Source organism: Perissodus microlepis, chromosome 16 (assembly GCF_051167445.1).
Source record: "Perissodus microlepis isolate ML-2025 ecotype Zambia chromosome 16, ASM5116744v1, whole genome shotgun sequence".
Lineage (NCBI taxonomy): Eukaryota > Metazoa > Chordata > Actinopteri > Cichliformes > Cichlidae > Perissodus > Perissodus microlepis.
The window spans coordinates 6,692,574-6,716,178 of record NC_140476.1 but is presented as its reverse complement, the minus strand read 5'-3'; the positions used below and the strand labels follow the sequence as shown (position 1 = coordinate 6,716,178).

Genomic DNA, 23,605 nt, shown 5'->3' with positions numbered 1-23,605 from the left:
GTGGCTGGTGAAGAACTTTGATCCAGAAGAGGAAAAGAAGAATTAGGTGGAAAAGAAGGAAAGGAAGAAAGAACCAGGAGGAGAAGACTAGGAGAATGTAAATAGAGGAGAAGAAAAAGTGGTGATGGAGGAGGAGAGTGAGAAGGTACATGGTTAAAGTTTCTTTACCACGTGGTGCGCAGTGTCTCCGTGCGTGCGCAAGGAGGATAAAAGCGCGTTGGAGGCGCGCGGGAGGCGTCAGGCTCACCATGCCAGGCTGCCCGCTGCTGCTCCGTGTCCGCACCTCCGAGCCGGCGCGCCTCCGTCTGTCGGACTCCCGCGCGGAGTCTTACTGATCCGCGGACGATGCGGCTCCTCGCGCTCTCCTCTCTGCTCCTGCTGCTCCTCGGCTCAGGTATGGAGGCTGTTCGCTGGTGGGAGACAAACCGGGAGGCTCTCTGCTCCTTTTTCTAATGAGACTGATGTGGATTTACTCACATTAAACCTTTATTACTGTAGGAGCCTCAGTCTGCACGCGCGGACTGTGCGCTCCGGTGCGCATGAAACGATCCAGGTAAGTTTAGGCGGAGAGAGAGAGCAGAGCCAGGGGCCTCTCCGGGGTCTGGAAAGGAAGAGAAAAAGACGCAGAACAGAAATTTTCATCAGAAATAAACACAGAGGATGTTTTTCAGCTGCACGTGCAGCTCTCATACGGATTTATAACGTGCAAAATGTCTGCACGAGACTTTAAACAGCGATTTCTGAAAATTTAATAACTAATTTAAAAGTATTAAAGTAAAAGTCGCAGTCCTGTTTAATAGAACAAAAGTTTCTGCGTAGAATATGCTTAAAGTACTCAGTATGTACAGTCAAAGGTACAGTCGTACATACGTGACATTACTATTGGCTCATTAATGTGTATATCACTTTAATGTTGTAAGTGGACAGGATTTAGTTTTAACTCATGCAGCATCATATATATTCATATTTAAAACATGCAAATTACTAAATAAATAAACAGTAAATAAAAAATAAAATAAAATAAATGAACGGAGTACAATGTGCAGTACAGTTATGATCAAGTTGTCTAGCGAAGAAGTTGTCAAAGGTACTTTTAGTAAAAACCTTCAACACGAACGTAATGAAAGCTTTTGCCACAAGGTGGCAGCATTTTAAAGATAAGTTACACTTTAGAAAAACGTTAAAACAGAAAATATTCTTGTAATTTTCTGCCAGAACATTGTTTTTTTATTCATGTATTTATTTTTATACATGTCTCCATGAATAGTACATTTTAGTAAATTCAGTGCAAGGTTAAAAAAAACACTAATTTTTTTAAAGAGTACACATTGTACTGTTGTAATCTGAATATCTGTGCCTTACAGCACATTCAATAGAACTTAAACAGATAGTTATGTATCAAATCACTTAGTTTTTATTTAAATGCACACTGATTTTATTTTGACTGATTTTGATTTCAAATTAATTTTTACCTTTTTTTTCACATTGCATTTTATTTCATTGAGTTCTACATCTTATTTTGCCAAAGGCAGCCTAAAATATGTTTGCTATGTTTAACTTCTCTAGCAAGTTTTAACAAATTTGTTTAAATAAAGTGTAGTTAAATAAAATGTATATAGAAAACAAATGTATTTAATAAGTTAAAAAAAATTACACAAAAGAACAGATCACAAATGGGAAACAATAAAACAAAATAGATCAAAAGGAAAAAAAGAAAACACAATTGGATAAAAAAGTGATTGTGATGAAGTTGTTCATCCCAACCATCATTAAATTCTTCTTAAAAATATTTATGTATTGCTAATTTAAAGAGACAATTTCTGTTTTATGCTACCAAAATAAGGTTATGCATAAAAATACCCTGATTATTGTCCAGAAGTTTAGTTAAAAGTAACACTGTGCAGTTTTGACTCTGACTCGCTGCACCACCTTGTGGCTGATAGTGGTATTACTGGAGAGTACAGCCTGGCCTTTTTTCAAAATCATACAAACATCTCTGGAGCACATCATGGACATCACATTACAGCTGCTGTTTCTTCATATTTCTCTGCTAGTTTCAGTTAATTTTTAAACAAAACACATTTAAACAGACTACATTTAAGCTGTGCTTCAGTGCAGTCCTTCAATAAACATGCTGGAGTACACTAGCACCGATCTTACTGTGCTGCACCTCTTGTGCAATCCCCACCAAAAAGCCAGAACATAGTAATCAGTTTTTCTTTTGGAGTTTCATATCTTAGTGGTTCAAAAATAAGAGGAAATGTTTAAATAGCATATTATTATGAATAGTATTAGGATGTGTTGTCTATTAGACAGACAGAGGTAGCATAATAACTATTTTACAGAATTAATGATGCATCACATTTTTTCCAATACACCATACTGAATGTTGGTCCAGCAACACCGAGTGCAAACATCAACCTTTGTTTCAAACTGACCTGAATTTCATGTGGAGGTGATGAGAGCTGGATCTACAGTGCACGCTTTCCATGCCTGAAGGCAGCGAGGAGCAAGAACAGAAGCAGGCTCATCATTTTTCCTGCATTCATGGGTTTGTGCACCGTGAATCCATCCCCTGGGGTCAGACTGTCATCGCACAGTTTTACAGTGAAACCCCGAGGTGTCGCACGGAGAAGGAAACATGTGCACTGTGGAGCCACGTTGAAAACACAGGATTTGAAAAACACAATGTTTGCTCGCCACCTGGACTCTTCCACTTTCAGAAAATGAAAAGTAAGCTTGAGGATCATTGTTCTGACACACTGAAGAAGCACCAGCACCCAGTATAGTTCGAGTAGAAGTACAAGAAGACAGAAAAACACTTGCTGAAAATGATCCAGAGGTGCCCGAGAGGTTGATTCAGAACAGGATAATACATTGTACATTTTCGTGTTTTTTATCTAAAACAAGGAGGAGAGGCAGCTTTTCCTTAGGGTTAGTCAGCAACATCAGCAGCCTTTCTAAAATAAAAAGTGCACAATAACTCACCTGGTTTTTAGACTTTTTAAGAAGAAAAGGATCCTTCATCGTTACTTCCCCACCTCCATGTCCACAGCACTAAAGGAGACGCGTGCAGCTGCTGCCTGATACAAAAAGTCCTGTAACTCATAATTGACATTCTGAGATTAAAACTGCTGAAGAAGAAAAGACCTAGACTAGTGATGTCGTGGTGGTCTTTCATGCTTTTATTGTGCAGGGACAAATGCATGTGCACTTAAAAATGCCGAGCAAGACTTGTATATGGAAGCATGTGTACCCACACATTACATACATATGGATTTATACCTGTAAACGTTCACATACATGGATATTTGCACAACAGCCAAATAAAATAAAAGAGAAGTGAGTACTTTTACATTTCAGAATATTTCTAGTATTTCATTCTCATTAAAGAGGTTGTTTATCTAATCCTGCGCTGCTGCTGCAACATGAATCTCCACTCCAGGAGTGGATTTCGTATTACAGCGGTGCTCCTCTGAACATCCAGTCCAGCCTGTGATCAGGGTTATTAGGATGCCATCTTCGAGCAGGCAGGATCAAAGTGTGGCTGTCCGAGAAGATCCAAATGTAGGAGACACACTTTTATTGAGAAACAGGCAGCGTGGCAAACAGTCCAGATGTGGAACAGGCAACACAGCTGTTATTGCTTTGGGTGTTTTCTAGTTGTATTTTGTTTAATTTTTATGTTTTTTAATTCATTTTCAGTAGGTTTGCTTGTTTCAGTTTAGTTTTTAATGTTTTAAAATCTGTAGTTTATATTGTAAGGAACGCATGTGCTGGAGGCACAATAGAAGGAAAATAGAATAGAGTAGAATAACTTTATTGTCTCATTAATGAGAAAAGGCACAAATCAGTGAATTTATGATAAAAACAAAATAATGGGTGTCAGCCCACATTCATACTTATGCATTTATAAAACTATATAACTATAGAAATACATGTTATTATTCAGTATACTGATTTTTTGGGGGCACAAATGACCCTTTATACACCTTTATGATAGCTAGAGGCGTCCTATAACCTCATCCTGAGAGCAGTAATTCAAGATTAAAGGAGGCTGTTCATGGTTATCAACAAAAGACCGGGCTTTTCTTAAGACAGTGTGGTGATACAGCTCATCCAATGAAGTTTATTGATGACAGCAGGAACAGGTATTACATTAGAAATACAGGTTAATCACAGCTTGTAGACTCAGAGTATCAAACACATCCATCAAAGTCTGATCATATAAACTCTAAAAAAAGTTTTTACTCTATGAAATGAAAGTTTTCCACTACTTGTAACTATTTGTTTTTCAACGTTCATACATTTTCTTGGTCACCCTTAACTGCTCACAGCAGGTGGCCGCCCCTCCCCAAGCCTGCATCTGCCAGAGCTTTTGTCCTTGTAAAAGGGAGTTTTTCCTTCCCACTGTTGCTAAGTGGTTGCTTAAAAAGGGTTGTCTGATTGTTGGGGTTTTCTCTGTGTTATTGTAGCAACTTTACAACATAAAGCTCCTTGAGGCATCTTTCATTGTGATTTGGCGCTGTATAAATAAAACTGAGCTGAAATTGAAAATCACCAAAGAGAGGAGATGAAACTGATAGAAAAAGACAAAAACATGAAATTATCCAAAACCATGACTCGTCTTTTTATAGAATTTTTTTTTTTAAATAATCTGTAGTTAAAACACAACATGAGAGGAGCCTGAGGAACGAGCAGGGAGATGATCCATGAGTCAGTCAGCCACAGAGACATGAGAATCTATGTGTAGCCTATAGACTTTTCCCATATGTTAATAATCCTGAGGTGTTGTGTTTTAGTGATGGGTAAGACTTGAAAGGTGCTGTGTGACTGATCCCCGTCTCCAGCGTGTGACTCGCTCTGTTAAAAATATATCTTCTCAGTTATGAAAAATAGATTCAGGTCAGCGTGCTCGTGACCTGCACTGGATTTCTGCCGGAAATCTGTTTATCCTTCGCTCCCAGTAAATAAGCCCCCCGAAGGACACTCGGCGTAAACAAGTCAGCTTCACTGTGGAAATGGACAAATATGAGCTATCAAAGGGGGACATGATGAAATGTGCTGCTAAGATAAACGTACCAGCAGCAAGGCAGATAAATAATTGAGTATTATCTGTCACACAGATTTGAAACAGCGCGAGTCAAAGGCAGAATATTTAACAAAGTAAAACTCGACTCCACTTTGAGGTGAAACTTTCATGATAAAGCTGGAGGAAAAAACAGTATCGAGGACATTGTTGGGGTGAGTTATCGTGAATGACGGGGTTTCTGTGTGTGTTTCAGGGCTGGCTCTGCAGATCCAGTGTTACCAGTGTGAGATGACGCACGACTGCTCCACGCCAGAGTTCATCGTCAACTGCACCGTAAACGTGCAGGACATGTGCCAGAAGGAGGTCCTGGTGAAGGAGGACGGTAGGTCATGACCTTGGTGTAGCAGATTGGATCTGTGTGGTTATGAGGAGCTTTACAGTAAAACTTTAATAGAATCCCAAACTCAAATATATAAACTAAGAATTCAGAGCGCACAACTGTTCCCCGTGTCTCCAGGCAGGATTAGCGTGTTTGTGTTGGTGGGTGCTTAGGCAGTTATATTTCCTCAGCCGGAGGAAATCTTGTAAACAAAAGGCCGTTTTGAAGTGACGCCAAAGAAACAGTTTGTATTTCTGGCATGTTTTAAGGCTCCCCTCTTTATGCAAAGACAGGAGAAAGACAGCTCTCCAGGCGCCACCGCCGTCAGCTGAAATCAAACTGATCTGAGGTCAGCGAGGACAGGGCCCTCGCCACACTACGACTATCATTAGAGGATGAAATACTTAGCTGCGGGGCAGCTTTCATGGATATAAACTGTGCCATTTTCATGTGAGAGGGAGATGTTTTGCATACACAGACAGCTGTGTCCTTTGTGTGAGATCAGACTTTTCTACACCTCATATCCTGTGAATTATAATCCAACAGAGCCTGACAGATAAACCACCAGATCTGACGCTTCGGACGATATCAGCTCCCTGCAGATACACTGCTAGCAGTGTGCTGGCCTGTAAGTAATTGAGGTCGTGTGAAAGAAAGAAGAGTTTTATGGACTTGGAGGGGAAATAAGGAAAGAGTTGGAGCGAAGTGGAAAAAGGGAAGAGGGAACAGGAAGTGATCAGCACTGGAGTCTAAAAACACAAGAGGGTGAACAGGGCGCTGTAGGCTATAACAGGTTAAACCAACTGTTTCAGTTCTAGAAAAGCTGATCAGAGTTAGCTCAATAAACTCGGAGTATGTTCATCCTGAGTTTATAATGACCACCAATTTAATCCAGTGGACTGACGAGACCAAAGAATCTGAACGATCATGTTTATCTTAACAAAACCGGAGAAAGGAGTCCACTCATCCACTCAGTCATCATTTACCCAGTGGAAACTTCCCTTTATAGACAATAATCATGAAGTAGGACCAAAATGTGTTCAGCTGAAGCATCTCAGGGATGAAAATGATGATAAAAAGATGAATAAAGGTGTATTGGGGGGCGATCGCGGGTCAAGAGTTGGTAGTTCGTCTTGTAATCGGAAGGTTGCCGGTTCGAGCCCCGGCTCGGACAGTCTTGGTCATTGTGTCCTTGGGCAAGACACTTCACCCGCTGCCTACTGGTGGTAGTCAGTGGGCCCGGTGGCGCCAGTGTCCGGCAGCCTCGCCTCTGTCAATGCGCCCCAGGGCAGCTGTGGCTACAATGTAGCTTGCCATCACCAGCGTGTGAATGTGTGTGTGAATGGGTGGATGACTGAATGTAGTGTAAAGTGCTTTGGAGTCCATAGGGACTAAGTAAAGCGCTATACAAATACAGGCCATTTACCAAGTAACACTGCTGGAAGAAATAACATGATCCTGAGACTTACATGGCACAGATTCAACAAGGTGCTGGAAACATTTCTAAGATTTTGGTCCATGTTGACATGATAACATCACACAGTTACTGCAAATCCATGATGTGACTCTCCTGTTACACCATGTTCAAGAAACCAGTTTAAGATGATCTGAGGTGTGTTATCATGCTGGAAGCAGCCGTCAGAAGATGGGAACAGTGTGGTCATGAAGGGATGGACACGGTCAGTAGCAACACTCAAGGAGGCTGTGGTGTTTAAACAATGCTCAGCAGGTGCTAAGAGACAAAGTGTGCTGAGAAAACATCCTCAATCAAAGAAGCTCTTCTGCACACCCTGAATATAATAAGTAGTTATTTGAGTTGCCGTTGCCTTCCTACCAGCTCAAAACTGGTCATTCTGATCATGACTACATACCAAAACATGTTAACTTGCTGCCACGTGATTGGCTTATTAGAAATTGGTGTGGTGTTAGAAATGAGCAGGTGTCCCTAATAAAGTTTTATGTGAGTGATAGTTTAAAAATAAAAAAAACATTATGCAGTGCAGCCACAGTCCATCGTTTATATCCAGCTTGTGGTTTCAGTGTTTGAAGTTCAGTGACGTAGAGACCCACAGTATCTGTGATCTGCGGTTTCAGGTGCTGGTTGCACATGGCGGCTTGGATTCTCTCCCCCTTATTCAACATGTTCTGCAGCTGCTTTCTTTTCAGAGTTGTGCATTTGCATCGCTTTTGTTCCGCTCACATTATTCGGTATAAAGAATGTGCAACCTTGTTATGAAGGTTTCAATGTCATTTAAAAAGCACGCTAACACTCAGCTTTGACCGTGTTCAGTAGAGGCTATTCAGACTTGAAGTTAGCAGGAACGCACAGAAAATCCCACAAAAACTCCGCAGTGTTTACATGCCTATCTGCTGGTGAGAGCGCGGGCACTAAAGGTCGCTCTCCCTGAGGTGTCCTTCATTTTAATACCCAGTGGAAATTGGAGACGTGCATGCGGGCGGGTGGTGTTGTTACTCCCTCTCTCCCTCTCTCTCTTCAGCTGATGAGCAAACTCAATAAGTTCCTGTCTTTGGAAATGTGGATCCCAATTCAAAGGGCGAGCTCGCTGCACTGTGGTGTCGACAGTTCTTTAATAAGAAAATTTCTGCATGAATGCTCATGTACGTCCCGGCTTTTATCTCGCAGTGTTATCATTAATGCTGCTCTGCGAGTACAAGGAGGGCTCGGGAATCCGGCTGACCGCACCTTATCGCTGTTTGCAGTGCAATAGATGGATTCACAATAGCAACGGCACCTCCGAGCGACGTGTACGAGTGATAAGAATGAAAATTTGTGCAGCTGTATGATTCTTACACAGTACACTTGCTGTGAGATTTCTGCCACAAGTGTGCGACTTTGCATGCTCCTCAGTGCAGATGTAGGAGCACATCCTCGGCTGGGGCTTGAAGATCAGTGCTTCTGTGTCTGGAGGGCATTAAACAATCATCTGCTTTCTTAAAGGCAGATTAGAAAGGAAGGAAATTTTCAGGCCTGAAGAACAATTTTACACCCACTCCAGAGGCACAGTCTAGAGCCAAAATCTGCTTTTTTTTGTTCACCATGATTTTTCTGTAACCAGCATTCATTGTGATGGCAATGATCATAGATTCTGAAAAATGCTCCAGGTTAATGTTTGACCTGGACCTAATAGAAACAAGCATCAATGTTTAAACTGCTTTCTGATAATTCATTGGACGAAACTTGAAAAAGTGCATTCTGGGTAAACTTTTAGGGCTCATTTTGCCATGTGAGATATCAGCTGCTCCTTTGTGCCTACATTTAGATACCATACTTGTGTTTGTCTGACAGCCTCACTCCATTATATTCCAGTAATTTATCTCATTTTTAAGTCTCACCTGATGCCGGCCTTTTGTTTTCGATCATAAACCGATGAAAAGATCCAAGCTAGTTCATAAAAAGGTAAGGACCCCCCACCCGATGAACAGCCCTAAACTATCCCTGTTAAAGCACCAGCAGTGAACAAAACCACATGCAGAGCAAACATATTTTCCTATGATGGCAGTTTTTTCTGCTGGGCAGCATGAAACAAGCTCTGCTTCCCGTCTTCTATTACTATAATCATCTTTCTCCTTTGATTATGTCTTGAGAAAAGATAAAAGGCTGTGCTTTTAGCTTGGAGACGGATGTTTATCGCCCGTGTATTTAAAAAAGGAGATGATTGTCACGCTCCAGTGGGCCACCTTTCATTTCAGAGCTTTCTCCTTTAATGGAGGGGAGTCGATTTACTGTAATAAATGATATGAAAGTGGTCACCCTGCAACTCCTCAGAGGCAGTCTCAAAGAGACGGTAGATTAGTGTAATGGCACACAAACTCATACCAAAGAAAGTTTGGCATTAAAGTATTTTTGCTGGTGATAGTAATAAAGTATTATAATAATATAATTAAAGGTTTTGATGTGGAAATGTGAAAATACTGCCTTGGAGCTCACTGCCTGCAGGTGGCGCTATAGGGTTTGAGTGTGATGTGTGTAGGGTGACGGTTCAGGGTGGACACCCTGGAGGTCCGACCCCCAGCTGCTGAGGTTAGCTACTGGTATGTGAAACTTCACCGCTCTGGCAGGGAAGCAGCCCAAACTGGTACGTGGGGTTGACTGATACCAGGTAGATATACTCAGACTTACCTCAACACACAGCTCGGGCTCTGAAACAGTGTCCTGGAAAAGGGCTGGAGCTGCCCTCAATGAGAGGAGGCTGGGGTGGGTCTCCTAGTATCCCCTTGGCTCGCTGCCAGTATGTTTACGTTTTTCATGGTGAATGATAAGGTTGCTTCTTTAGGTTTGGTAACAAGTCCCGACTGTTGTTTGCACTTGTTTGCAAAGCAGCAGTCAGGAGCACCCAGTCTTCTTGGAGTTCCTGGTTGTTGTGCTATAGGGTGCCTCATCTGCAACTCCATTGTCGTGCTGGATAACTTCAATGCAATGACAGAGAGACCTGGAGGAACGTGAGTGGGAGATCTTCAATTTCCACCTTCAAGCAGAACTCCAACAGCATTCTGAGGAAGGCTTGAGACACTGATTCCAAATGGAGCGTCTCATTAATCCCACTGGCACTCCTTCCATGGAGGAAGCAGGGGACAAGGGGGAGGTGTGTCACCCATCATTTTGCAGCAAGGTCTCACACTGGTGAGACTGCCATTCAGAGTTGGACTTGCTGGTGTCCAACTCTGAGAAATCTGGAAGAAGACGATTTTTTTTAGTAAGGGGAGAATAATTTTTAGCCAAAGTATGAAAAAGGTTCATCTAAATTATCTCAAATTTGGCACTGCAGTTACTCAGGTAATCAGCAACACTTTTGCCAAATTTGAAGCTGACTGTATCAATGAATGGACAGATGTTACTGGTAATGTTTTGCTTTAAAATATTAATTACACCTTTCAGTAACTAAAATTAGCTATTCGCCATTATTTGAGGTTCAGAGAAAGGATTGATTTCTGGCTATCTTGAAAAATAATAAAACATTCCTGTGTCACGAATATTAAAAGGTACCCAGTGACTTTTTTCTTTGTAAGTTAATCCAGCTGTAGTGATCAAGACAAGAAAAACAGCAAGCTTTTAATAAGGAAACAAATGAAAACATGCAGTTCAGCTGGGCAACATTATTGCTTAAAACTGTCTTCAAAAACATGTTTAACAGCCCATAGATGATGATCACTGCTGCACGCTTTAGTCTTGCCGTCACACTAAACATGTAAAACCTTCACAGAGGCAGCAGACTAAATGAAGCAGCGATGGCAAGACGAATAAGTGCAATTATTCCCCCTCGGATTCCTCTGAAAATCAAACGACAGTGGCTGATGTGTGGCAGTGCAGCACGTTAGGCAGCTGATGAAGGCAGATAACTAACACGTCACCGGCTGAGCACAAAATCATCTTGTTTTTTTGTTGTTGTTGTGAAGGTTTGATTTCACCACCTGAAGCTGCGGTGTCTCATCTCTGAACAGGTTTTTGAGGCGTTTTTTTGTTTTATGTGCACAGGTTCAAAAGTAACCATCAAAAAAGAAATTCACTGACAGTATTTGAGTCTGAGCAATTCCTGGATTTCCTGTTTTTGTTCTTTAAAAGAGATACAATTCTGTCCAAAAGTCAAAAGTTTCTTAGGAGAATCACTTTCAGATACTGTTGATTGTAGATAGGCCTAAGACCTATCTACAATCTTTCTTTTGTCCTCCACTTGTTCAGCTTCCTCAGATTTTTTTAAGGACACAGCACACCATGACAATATGTGCCACATTTCTGGGTAATAACTCTTTGTAAATCCTCTTCATTTTGCAAATATACTATTTTGTGTCTGTCAAACTCTATTATCTTAGGCATTTTTCACAGATTCAACTAAAGAAACTGGAACAAGTAACATGTTTTTGCAACAGGTTGAGAGTAACAAAATCCCTAAAGATACAATTTAAAATACAAACACAACACTGGTTCATCCCTTTAGTTAAATACCTTTTTTATGCTTCAGTGATTCAGAGGTAATCACTCGAGCATCTGCCCCAACAAATACCACTCACACGAATTAAACATGAAAACACAAGATCTTAAAAAGTAAACTGAATCAAGCAAACTCAAAACTAAACTGACATCAAAATGAAATAAAAGTTATTTAATTAATGGAAAAATGTAAAAGTATTATAACCCTAGAGCCCCGATGACTCAGAGCTGTAACACCAGACTAATTCCTGTCAATGGGCCGGTTCAGATTATGTAACGACGGCTGATGACTCCAACCCAGCCACCGCTCATCTCGACAAAGAGACCGCAGAGCATCACGGAGCAAGATGGAGACAATGGCGGCTTCACCCGTGTCTGCCTGATTTCACTGCTTATCTAAATTAGCTTCGGCTATTCAGAAAAGTTAATTTACTGTATCAGAGAAAATGAAATGAGACTGTGGTTACTCTCGGAAGTTTACATTCATTCTGTTAAATCGAGGGAGCGAGGCTGCTGAAGTTTGTCAGGGTAAGGTTTTGTGAACCAGTATTTAAAGGACTTTAAAATGTATTATTATTTCTAAAAGGAAAAATTACAGGTCATATATTTTTGCACACTGTGTGGTTACTTGTGTAGCTCATGAATTTGGATGTTTTATCACAGAGCAAACTGAGCAGGCTGCAGTGATCCTGAATGGTAAGCAGCATTTGACCACATGTGATGTGGAATTCTTTAACAGCAGGGAATGAACACCGACCAGCACAATGTGTGTGACGCCGGTGCCTGGAGAAAACAAAAAAGCATTTGCATCTGTATTGTGACTGAGTCTACTCTTTCAGCCATATTGACATTCATTGTCCGCTTCATGTAGTCAAATGTGTGAGGCTGTGTATATATAACTTTGGACACAGCCAGCCGAGCTCGTTCATGACATTTGGACTTTACATTTTGAAGCCTCAGGACTTGTTAATGGTCAGTGTGCTGGTTGTTGTTGGGTAACAACTGTGTGTCAGCCAGCCAAGTAGTAAAAATGGGACAGTAACTTCTTTGTAACAAGGAAAAATCAGTGGTTCCATTGAATATTATTTAGTAAAAAAAAATTTTGCTGTTGATGAGAAACTGGTCATCCAGAGGTTGAGCATGCGAAAGAAAAGCAGTTGCACATCTTGCTTCGCCGGAGGCAACTTATCTCCAGAGCATCGCAGACCGACTTAGCCTTCTGCTATTACTCATAGACAGGTTGCCAAAGGTTTGCAGAAAACTGCAAACAACTGGAATCAGTGTGTGAGTGGTTGCAAACTAATATATGACGAACAGTACTTGTAGCAGCTGTCTGTGTTGGTGACATTTTCAATAGGGGACTCAACACCAATCGGTTAGTATCTAATAAACTCAAATATAAAAGGCTGCTGAGTGCCTCATTCTGCAGTTTAATCATCAACCTGTGGAGGAACTTCTGAATTTCAAGTCTGTGGTTTGACTCTAAATGTAATTAGTTATTAGACTGAATTGAATTTCTGTTTACTCAAAGTATGCAGATACTACCACCACTCAGCAAGGTACAGAACCACAGCACAGGATTATCACAAACAGACTGCATGTACCTGCCAACCTGATTCAATAGCAGACTGATTCCATCTTACTCCTGTTTTGCTGTCTTGAGACACAATAGATGCTTTGAAGATAGCAGCTAACTGCTCTGGTCCCACATCTTTGTTCGTATGGCGTTGCTAGCAAATTGCTGCCGTTGCGCATATATTAAATGGAGGACGATGATTTTGTTGTACCAGACAGGACCTCAAACAATCACTCGCATTTTTTCTTAGCAACAGAGGGTGCCAGGTGGGGTCAGTGATCTGTCTGTGGGCTGCAGCAGATGGTTGCCCTCCCTGAGCCTGGTTCTACCAGAGGTTTCTTCCTGTTAAAAGGGAGTTTTTCCTTCCCACTGTCACCAAGTGCTTGCTCAGATGGGGTGGTCTGATTGTTGGGGTTTTCTCTTATTGCAGGGTCTCTGCTTTACAATACAAAGCGCCTTGAGCCAACTACTGTTGTGATTCAGTGCTATATAAATAAAACTAAATTGAATTAGTGATAAGCTAAGCAACAGACTAACTTACATCCACCTGTTATATACAGTAAATGAGATGATTTTCATAGGTTGTTTTAAGGTTGTCCACATCTTGAAGTATCTTTGGGCAAAATGTGGAACCACAAGTTACCCCAGATGTTTTTATCAGTGCATGGAAAAGTGCTTAGACATAGATAAAAGCACTATGGAAGTACTAGATCCACTTGTAATCCACTGTATATGGATGGACCACTAATGTCAAGGTTGTAAGTCATACAAAATGCTCACTTTCTCTAGACTTCATCTTCTTCTACTAGACTTCTGCACACCTTTGAATTTGGTAACTACCTGATTCTACATCCTTCACCAAAAATACCTGCTGTGAAATTCCACCGTCCCCGCTGACCATTTATCTCGATGACATCTTTACTTCAGCTCATATAACATCCGCTATCTCATTTCACTGCCTCGTCTGGTTTGATTTAAATGGACAATAAACTCTATAGAGCAGACTCACATCACTCTGTCTCCAGTAAGGAACTGTTATTTTGCACATGTCAAGGTCACTGGCAAAAAAAAACCCCAAAACAAAAGCATTAGCGTTGATCCTGTTCTGTGCTTCTTTAAAGTGTCAGTGAATCACTCGTTTTTTTGGTTAAAAAGTCATTTAGAGGAGTAGCTGAAGGGTTTCCAGACACTTATTGGATGGCTCGGTCCTCCCTGTGCAGCCAAGCATGCTGATTCTCATTAGACCTCTTCTCTCTTCATCCTTTCACCCTTTTTGCCATAAATTAACTCAACAGCATAATTTAGATTGAAGTGCTGAATCTTTGGATCCCCACGCACAAATTAAACGAAATCCCACCCAGGCGCTTCAGATGTGATGGAGTGTTTACCTGATGTGCCATGTGAGCTTCATTATGCTGATATCTGCTCCTGAAATGTGGCACATCAATGCATATATTCTCCACGCTTAAAGCTACTACATACAGAGTGTAATCAATACTCAATACTCAATTACAGAGCATGATGTCTATAAAGGATTTGTTCAGAATTTCAACTAGAAGAGCCCCCCTGACTGTGTGTGAGCTCAAGGTAATCGATAAAACATTATATTATATATATTATATATTAGTTATAGGTGAGTGGGCAGTTTTGCAATAAACAAGAAACCTCTGTGATCTATAATAGACTCTGACTGCTGCTCTTCAACTTTTTTATTCATTAACATGTTTAAAAATAAGGAACATAAAAAATTTGGTGTACAGCTGCATTGCTGCACTGTATCCGCTCATCAACAGCAACTCGTTATCTCACAGTACAATCCAGGGGTATCTTATAGCTACAATTTAAATATATAACATGCTAGCAGATCTCCCACTCTCTTGATTACTGGTTTCATAGTAGGCGTGAGGGAAACTTCTATTTATAAATAATTACAGACTGCTAACATGTTGCTGTCATTTTAAATGAATCTTTGTCAATGAGCACAATTTGCTGACTCAATTCGACTCAACTGGCTGCCAGATGGTTGTTTTCCTGTTATAATCCTATTGAACACAAAGGTTGTTCAGTGCAAATGTATTATTTAAATGTAAATTTCTAACTATGTAGGCAGCAACATGCGACTGTCACTGGTTTATCACAGTTAATTGCTGTATTATTACAAGTATATGATGATCTGTTAGCTGACTGATCATCTTATGGCACCGTTTATGGCAGGTTTCATTGACAGTGTTCACGTGCTTGACAAAAAAAATATTTTTTGTATCCAAAAAATAAATAAGTGAGATAACTTCATCTTATCAGGGTTTCTAGCTGTCCTCATTGAACATGTCTAATTCTGGCTCCACGCTATGATCATTGCAAGCCAAACTTTATGCACCGTGGATCTATTAAATTTTGTTACGCCATTAAGCCTGATGTATGTAGACTATAACACGGGTGGGGGCCCAGATTACAAAATAAAAGTGACAAAGAAAATAAAGCAGCAAGAATGGCCCCATCAACATCAAGATACTTAATGTGAGTGACAGATCGTCTTTATTGAACTTTAAATGAGAAAGTTAAAAAGCTCCAGAGACGAGAAAAAAATCAGTCAAAATCTGACAGGGTGTGAAAAAATAATAAAAGCTGAAGCCCGATTAATGAAAAACTGTGAGTGACATGTACAAAAAAAAAAGTTGAACTAATGATTGCACACAGAGGGTGGTGACTGGTCTGGAGTTTAAATAAAGCTTCTAGATGAAGGTATGAATGAAGACGAAGGAGCTGAAGAGGAGTTGAGGCTAGCACACCAATAAAAAACCTGTGACTGGAATGAGAAAAACCATCACATTTGTTTTCTTTGTCAGTAATATCCCACTTTTATTAACACTCATTTTCCCCTGACTGAACATGTTACCCACTGTTTCCATCTTCAAATTACTGCTCAAAATATTAAAATAAAAAAAGACATATTGACTCTGTTCCTCGGGTCCAAGCATCAAAAAATGACTCATCTTTCTAACATGCTGCTGTTCCTTGTCCGTTAGCTTATTTATTTTTTGGCAGATACACGCTCCCAAAAACTACTCAGTCATCATTCTTGGCCTTGCCAGGTTTTTATCAGCACTATTCATATTTAGCATGGCTTGAAGCTGCATTTTTAAATAGCATTAGAAACATACTAGACCAGGCATGATGCTAGGAGCTTAAAGCAGGGGGGGGAGGGGGGGGGGGGTTTGTGTATAAAGTTGCAGTGCTCTTGAAGTGTTTCTGAGGTTACAAACAGTTTTTTTTTTAATTTTTAAACAAAAAATTTTCTGAGTTTGTTTTAAAAAATATATCCATCCACATCCAAGTGTTGTCAAGACCATCTTAAAGCAGCAGGTGGCGATATAACTCCAACCGTGAAGAAATGTTGACCATTCAAAAGTCCTTGTCCACACTTTAACACTGAATCCAAGTTTTCCAAACTCTTAACTCCGGCAGAAGTTTTCCAAAAGGTCAGTTTTCAGGGATCCAAAACATCAAAAACAAACAGCCAAAACGCATAATAAAAGCTATATTTACCAAAATAGTCGTGTACGTGTAGACGCATCCTGACATTAAGAATTCCAAACCCAAGTTATAAAGACAGCTTTGAAGATTATCCTGAACTCACCATGTCCAGTAGTTCAGAAAAAATCTATGCCTTTAACCTGTCATATTAAACGTCATTTAAGGGACACAGTACATGTATTGATTTCTTTGGTCAACAATTTGAGATCCCAGTTGTAATAGTCATTGCACCTTACTGGATTCACACCTTAGCTGTAGAACTAAATCCTCATGCTGATGATTTATAATCAAACTGGTAATTTGTTAGCCAAAATATGTGAATGATTAACAACACCCACAAAATATTTAGCAGTACTTGCAGAAGGGTTCCCGATGTCCAGTGTATAAAAAATTGAAGGATGCACAATTTAAATGAGCAAATCCAGACCCTTTTCTTTCCAAGATCCTTTAGATGATGTCCTGAGCGTTGTCAAAAATGTCTTCAGCTTTATCGGAATCTATTGAATTGTGTGTTAAACCAACGGGCTCAACCCCTGGGCCACGGACTGGGAGTTGTTTGGTACGGGGCTGCAAGAGTTGAGGCTCGGGTGTGTAATTCATGGTTTTCAGGGTTTTTATCGTTAACTCGGTTTCCCTGGGTCTTTTTCCGTGTTGTAGCTGTGTGTCTTATTTTGAAAGAAATATTTACGTGTTACTATAACATTTTAGCGTATTTTAGCGACACCTTAAAGGCCGGTGCGTGAAATTAATTGTCTGACATTAAACCGGTCCGTGGCGGAAAAAAGGTTGGGGACCGCTGTGTTAAACTATATGTCTGTGATATTTAAGGACTTTATCATTCTTCCTTCCATATTTGGTGGTGGCTCCAATAAAATTAAAATTTTGGTGGCCATTAAGTTGCGTACTGGACATATGTTGAACTTGACCATGTACAAATACAAATGGAGAATGTAACATTTCATTCTCATGATGATGATGACATAAATATAACATATAAAAATATTAAAAGATCTGGGATCTATGAAATATTTTCTTTAAACATGCAAATGTTAGTAATTGCTATTTGGGAATGTTCGTGTAGAGATTGTCAGTTTTCCATTTCCCTTGTCGCATAGTGTTATTCCAGGTTTGTTATTCCTGGTTTTTAACACTCCAGCAGCTAAAATTCAAAATGTAAACAGGGCTTCAGTCAGATTTTAATCTGCAGGCTTTGTGAGAAGATGAGACCTTTCCCTCCAGAGCTCTGTAACATTTCACACTGTGTTTCCCCTGGATTAGTCTGCACCTTCGGGGACCTCCACTGATATTTGCAGTGTATAAAACATGGAAGGATGCACAATTTAAATGCGCGTACAGATCTTTGGGTGTTACTACACCTGCATCAGTTTCACTTGGGTGGAGAGAGGAGTGAAATATTACAGGGGTTACTGGAAGTTCATGTTCTGATTTCTAAATGTCTTTAAAAGAAAATGTCACTAAAATGTTAAAACCTCCCCCAAGTAATCTCACAAACACCTCTGACTTGTTCTTGATAAATAAATAATGTGTCCGTGTATACAGCGAAAGAATATGTGGAAAAAATTACCCTCTTTTATTCCCCTTGGCTTTTATTGCAATGTGGATTATTTTGTTTTTATAACTTCATATAAAACTGTGCCTGAAATGCTTTTCAGAAGAACTTTAAACATTGAATGCAGTCACTTGAAATGTCTGTAAATATAGTTTTAAAGATATTTTATTATACTGGATGTATTTATTGTGAACTGGACACTGCCTCAAGGTCGAAAACGTTCTCTCATAAAGTGCTCCTTCACAAAACAAACGAACAAGCTTGGATGGAACTCTTTACAGTCTGATACAATACAATCTAATAATTCAATGTGCTTCATTAATTTTGATTGTTAAATGTATTTAATGCTTTCACTGTCAGTATGTGAACATATTGTACAACACGTTCTCTTAGAGCAGGTCGTGAGATAGTCACTGTTGATTTGTCTTTCTTCTATTTTTGTGTGTTCGTGGATGTGATTTTTTTAACTGTGCAAAGTTTTTATCTTTTAAAGCACAAAAATTCAAAATTTATACCCATGAGGGGTTGGTGGTGGAACAAATAATTTTTTAAATTATCACTAAAAACTACTTTGGGAGATGTACGCACACAAAACAACTTGGATTTGGAAATTTTGAAAAAAAAAAAAGTCTGCTTTGCTAGGTTTGGAAAACGATTGTAGTAGTAGTTGCCACTTCTGTTTAAAGACTTTCTGTGGTTTGGTTTTCATGATCCAACCAACTATGATCTGTCTTTTCTGGCTGGCTAACATTTTCCTCAGACAAACTGTAAGACAGCCACAGACACATAAGCTGTCACACTTGGCAAAATACTGTGCCGAGTGCTTTTTTTAAACTTATCTCATTAGTTTTAAATTATTTTGTATGCTTACATTATGATCTAATGGTCAACAGATTCACATAACCTAGCTAAGTTAAAGCGAGAGAGTCAAACAAATAGTCTGATCAGGATTGGAGGCTAAACTGCTGCCAAAATCCTGAGAACAAATTAAAGTGCGTTAGCTGGCCAAATTATTTCATTAGCTAATGTGTGCTGTGATATTAACGATATGTGATATTTAGCTACTGTGTAATGCTAACATTTCATCTCCAAAATGTTGGCCAGGGAATGACATCTTCTTACTAATTCCATATTATTGACCACACAAAACAGTTCTCTATACATTTCACCTTTCGACCTCTAGTTTATGTTTTAGATTTGCTGCATGCAAACAGTATATATATCTTCATAATCAGATTTTCCTATACAATCATTTAAAACACCTCATCAATGCTGCTGGTTGCTGGCTTTTCTATATCAGTCGCTGGTTACTGATTCAAGTGAAAACAGATGTTAAAAGGAAAACGTACAGGCAGTAATTTATAAATTTTTGTTCACAATTGCAGTTATTTACACATTTGAAGGTGTTTTTCAAAGACGCACAGGACAGCTAAGTGTAATGACTTGGCTACATTAAGAGTTGTTTGTAAAAGAGGTGTTGTAATCATGTTTTCCTTCAAGTAGATGAAAGAACAAATTCCCAGTTACCCATCTCCATCACAAGCTTTAATCCTCTCATTACGAGCCTAATGCATCCATTTATGTCCTCATTTCAGGTGTGCACTACCGAAAGTCCTGTGCCTCATCTGGAGCTTGTCTTATCGCCTCTTCTGGTTACCAGCAGTTCTGCACCGGGAAGCTCAACTCGGTCTGCATCAGCTGCTGTAACACACCGCTGTGTAACGGACCGCGCCAGAAAAAGCGACCCCAGCCATCTGCTGCCATCACTCTTAACACGCCACGGCTTCCTGTGCTTTCCTTCAACATCATCATCCTACTTTCCTCTATCCTGTGCTGACAGAACTTTCCTAAGATGTGCGTTGAAACAAACTGAAACTGTACAAGCTCTGCCATACATGCTTTGAAATGTATACAAGGGAAGGCTTTTTACAGCATTTGTTCTTGAGTCCTGGCTTTCTGTTGCAACAAAAATGACACAATAGTGGACAAAGTTATCGCCATGTGTCATGTCGTGAATATGGGTAAGATGTGGTGGATAAAACGGCTTCCAGCAGAGGGTTCATGAAGGTCTGTCTATATTCATGTACGCTGCAAGGTGGAAAAAGGCAAACAGCAAAGATAGCATGTGTAATTTCCAGAATAAATCTCTTATTTCTGCTCTTTGAATAGGAAAAAAACAAATTTTGCAGTGTATTCACCAACTGAAACAAAACATGTATGACATCTCCCAAATGAACATGAGTTATTTAACCTCTTGGCATCTACCATGTTGTTAACAAACCACTTAGAGGTGCGATTAGAATTGGGTTGGAGAAGAGGTTGTTACCTTTAAAATCAGTTCTTTATATGGGGTTTTTGCCTTTATGTTCTGTTAATTTGGTATAATTTGAACTAAACAGGTTCTGATTCCACATAAAGTTTACTAGTGACCTTTTGGCATTGAGAGGCTATTGGTAAATTAAATGATAAACAAACATAAAATAATAGAAAAACATTTTTTTAATTTTAACAACCATTTCAGCCTCTTAGCAGGTGTTTTACAGTGTTTGGCCAAACAGAAATTTGATAAACACCTTTGAAGAAGGCACAAATTTGCCGTGGCATCGTTTCAATTAACATTTATTTCCTTCCAGATTTTCATTAATCATTTTTCCAAGATCTTGTATTGATGATGGCAGAATCACTGAAGTCCTCTCCAGCATATCCCAAAGATTCTCAGTGGTTTAAGATCTGGATTCTGTAGTGGTCAATCAATCTGCGAAAATGATGTCTCATACTCCCTGAACCACTCGTTCGTTTCCTTAAGCCTACACAGCTCTTTGGTCCTACTCCCTTGAGTACTCTAAGTACTTTGGGGGTGGAATGCTCTGACTTCACAGAACATTTAACTGATTGCTGATCATGATCTTTTCCAGCCACATTTCTTCATTGGAGATGACGGTTCACCACTGTCCTCCAAGGTTTTGTTTGTTGTTGGGGTTTTTTTTTTTTTAACACATTGGACAATACTTAGCTTATTTGACTCTTATACTTAGCATTTGACCCTTTTGAAACTGAGTAACATTATTTCCACAACCACGGGATCTGTCCCCTGATGAGGTTGGTTAAGAAAACAGAAGCTACTGGCCCCAGTTAGGGTTGTAACTGTAACTGTTGCTGTACTAATTTTCCTATTTGCTTAGTCAAGTGGCTTTTTGTTGGCCAGGTAAAATAAGACCATTATGCAGTAAGTATGTAGTAATAAGGGTTGCTGAACTTGTGACTGACCAGGACAATAAGAATAAGACTTCAAAGAGCTGGAGAGGTCATATAAATCTTCTCAACACAGCAAGCCTCGACTCCGCTTAAACGTCTAAGGTTCGCTGTACCTGAAATTTGTTGCCATGTTGAGTTTATTTTAAAGATTGAGATGAGCAGTCACTATGTGGGAAACATCTATGTGCAAACTAATGATACAACAATAAAATCTGCAAATATTTACTTTGAATTTAAGCAGAAAAAAGTAATTACTTGATTTAAATTTACTTTATAAATTTAAATACTGCACAGCTATGATGAAGCTCAGGGTTCCACCTGAGGATGGCTGCTCTTTAACAAATGGTTTAAACTTTAAAACTGTGACTCTGTTTTTGACCACTGTGTGACGTATACAGAGTGATTAATGCTGTTTTTGTGTTGGTAATAATGAATTAGTTTTCAATAATGAATGAGGTTATTTAAATGCGCGCACCCCTCTCTTTTTGGGGATGCTCGTATGAATCCTGCTGCTTTAGGTCAGTGGTTTTCAGACCTGTTCTGGCATGCCCCACACCCCACAAATTTTACAACCCACAACATTTTTATCTGAATAAGTTATTATATAAATAAAGGTAAACATACCATTAGCATACTCTTAATTCAAATTACTTTCATTTTGTATTTTCCCCTGGTTCTACGTCCCACAGTTTGAGAACCACTGCTTTAGGCAAAGGTGCAAATATGTGATACCTTTTAAAGACTTCTCAAATAGCTGCAAGCAACAAACACAACTTTAGCTCCTCGGGATTCTCAGCAGTAATGTCCTGACCGAATACTCCTGATGTTGTCCGGAGTTCATGTATGAAAACCTCTTTGCTAGTTTAGGCCTCTAAATGAAACAAAGTAAAAAAAAAAAATGAGACACAAAGATGGATGCAGCCACTGTGATGTGACCAATTGGACTGCGTATGACCCAGTGTATATTTCTTTTTGGCTTTAATTTTACTGTAACTTACAAATTAAAATCATTTTGTATTCAGTATGACTTAAAAGTAGCCACTGAGGCCATACTGTCATCAGGAAATCGTTTTTTACTGAGGTCATAGATCAGAGGTCAGAAACCTGTGGCTGTTTTGCCCATGTCCAGTGCCTCCCTCTGGGTTTGATAAAAAAATTAATCTCTATATGGAAATAAATATAATAAACACAATTTGATTGCTTTCGCTACCAACAGATCTTTTTACTTAAAACAAATTAGATTTTCCTTCACTTCACAAATGTTCTCTTTAGTGGTTAATAAAAAAAATAAGTAACTAACTAAATTGGTATTATCCTAGTTCTATAATGTTATAAATTCAACATGAATGTGGCATTATTGTTATGAAAATGCAAAGTTAAAAAACCAAATAGTCATACAAAGTAACTGCAGACTAGTTTTAATTATTTATACCTATTCATAATGTTGATATGCTCGTTTATGGCTCAGCTCCCTTTTGATAATAAATGTTGCTGACCCCTGTCATAGATCAGGGGAACAGAGGGCCATTTTTTCATACACTTCAATACAGCGTGACTTCTTTTTCCAGTCAGCCATTAAAAATAATGCCACTATGAGGCACGTTCTGCCCTTTTCGGACCTATTTAGTCTATCCTGAAACCTCAATTCCTCGTTGAAATTTGCATTTTTGTGCCATTGCCTCCCCTCTGTGTCTGCCTCGCTGCCTAACGACATCAGAAACAGTTGTGTTTGTTTCAGGAAGGGACCGCTTCACCCAATTTGTTTATGTAGTTCTCACTGTTTCAGCCACGCCTCTGTGTTTTGTGCTCTGTAATGTTTACAGGAAAATGTTGGCACTAAAATGTGGAAAAATTGTGAGTGACAGTTCAGAGGGTGCAGTGTGTTTATCACTATAAATAAAAAGCTGTTTTTGTTGGTAATTATCTTACTGTCACAGTGATTTGGAAAAAAGGAGGACAGCACCAGCTCAGCTTTCTATCTGTGCCCAGATATCCCAAAGCTAATCCAGTTGACTGTGAGATGCAGTTAAAAGCCTGTTAAACAATAAAAAATTTAATTAAATACACACTGCACTGACTCTACTCACTGACTTTGCTGAAATGTTGTCAACTGTGTACATACAGGGATCCACAGACAGAAACATATACTTTAAGTTAATCAATGTTTTTGTTATAGTGCATATAAAATCATCACAGAGGTATTAGAGCTGAGATGAGGCTGTTCTCCTTGGGATAAAGTCAGACATGGCTGGACATTCATCTCAGGAGTCGGGCAGGTAGCTGCATAGATGACTAGATAAATTTAGAAAATA

The 23,605-nt window shown here is 39.5% G+C and overlaps 1 protein-coding gene across 1 annotated transcript; it reads left to right on the top strand.

Moving 5' to 3' along the window:
- LOC146370306 (ly6/PLAUR domain-containing protein 1-like) lies at nt 1-23,359 on the top strand. The gene is made up of 3 exons (XM_084907617.1): nt 1-394; nt 5,286-5,414; nt 19,634-23,359. The coding sequence occupies exons 1-3, from the start codon at nt 346-348 to the stop codon at nt 19,873-19,875; spliced, it is 420 nt and encodes a 139-aa protein (XP_084763743.1). The 5' UTR covers nt 1-345; the 3' UTR covers nt 19,876-23,359.
- The last annotated feature ends 246 nt before the right edge of the window (nt 23,360-23,605 follow it).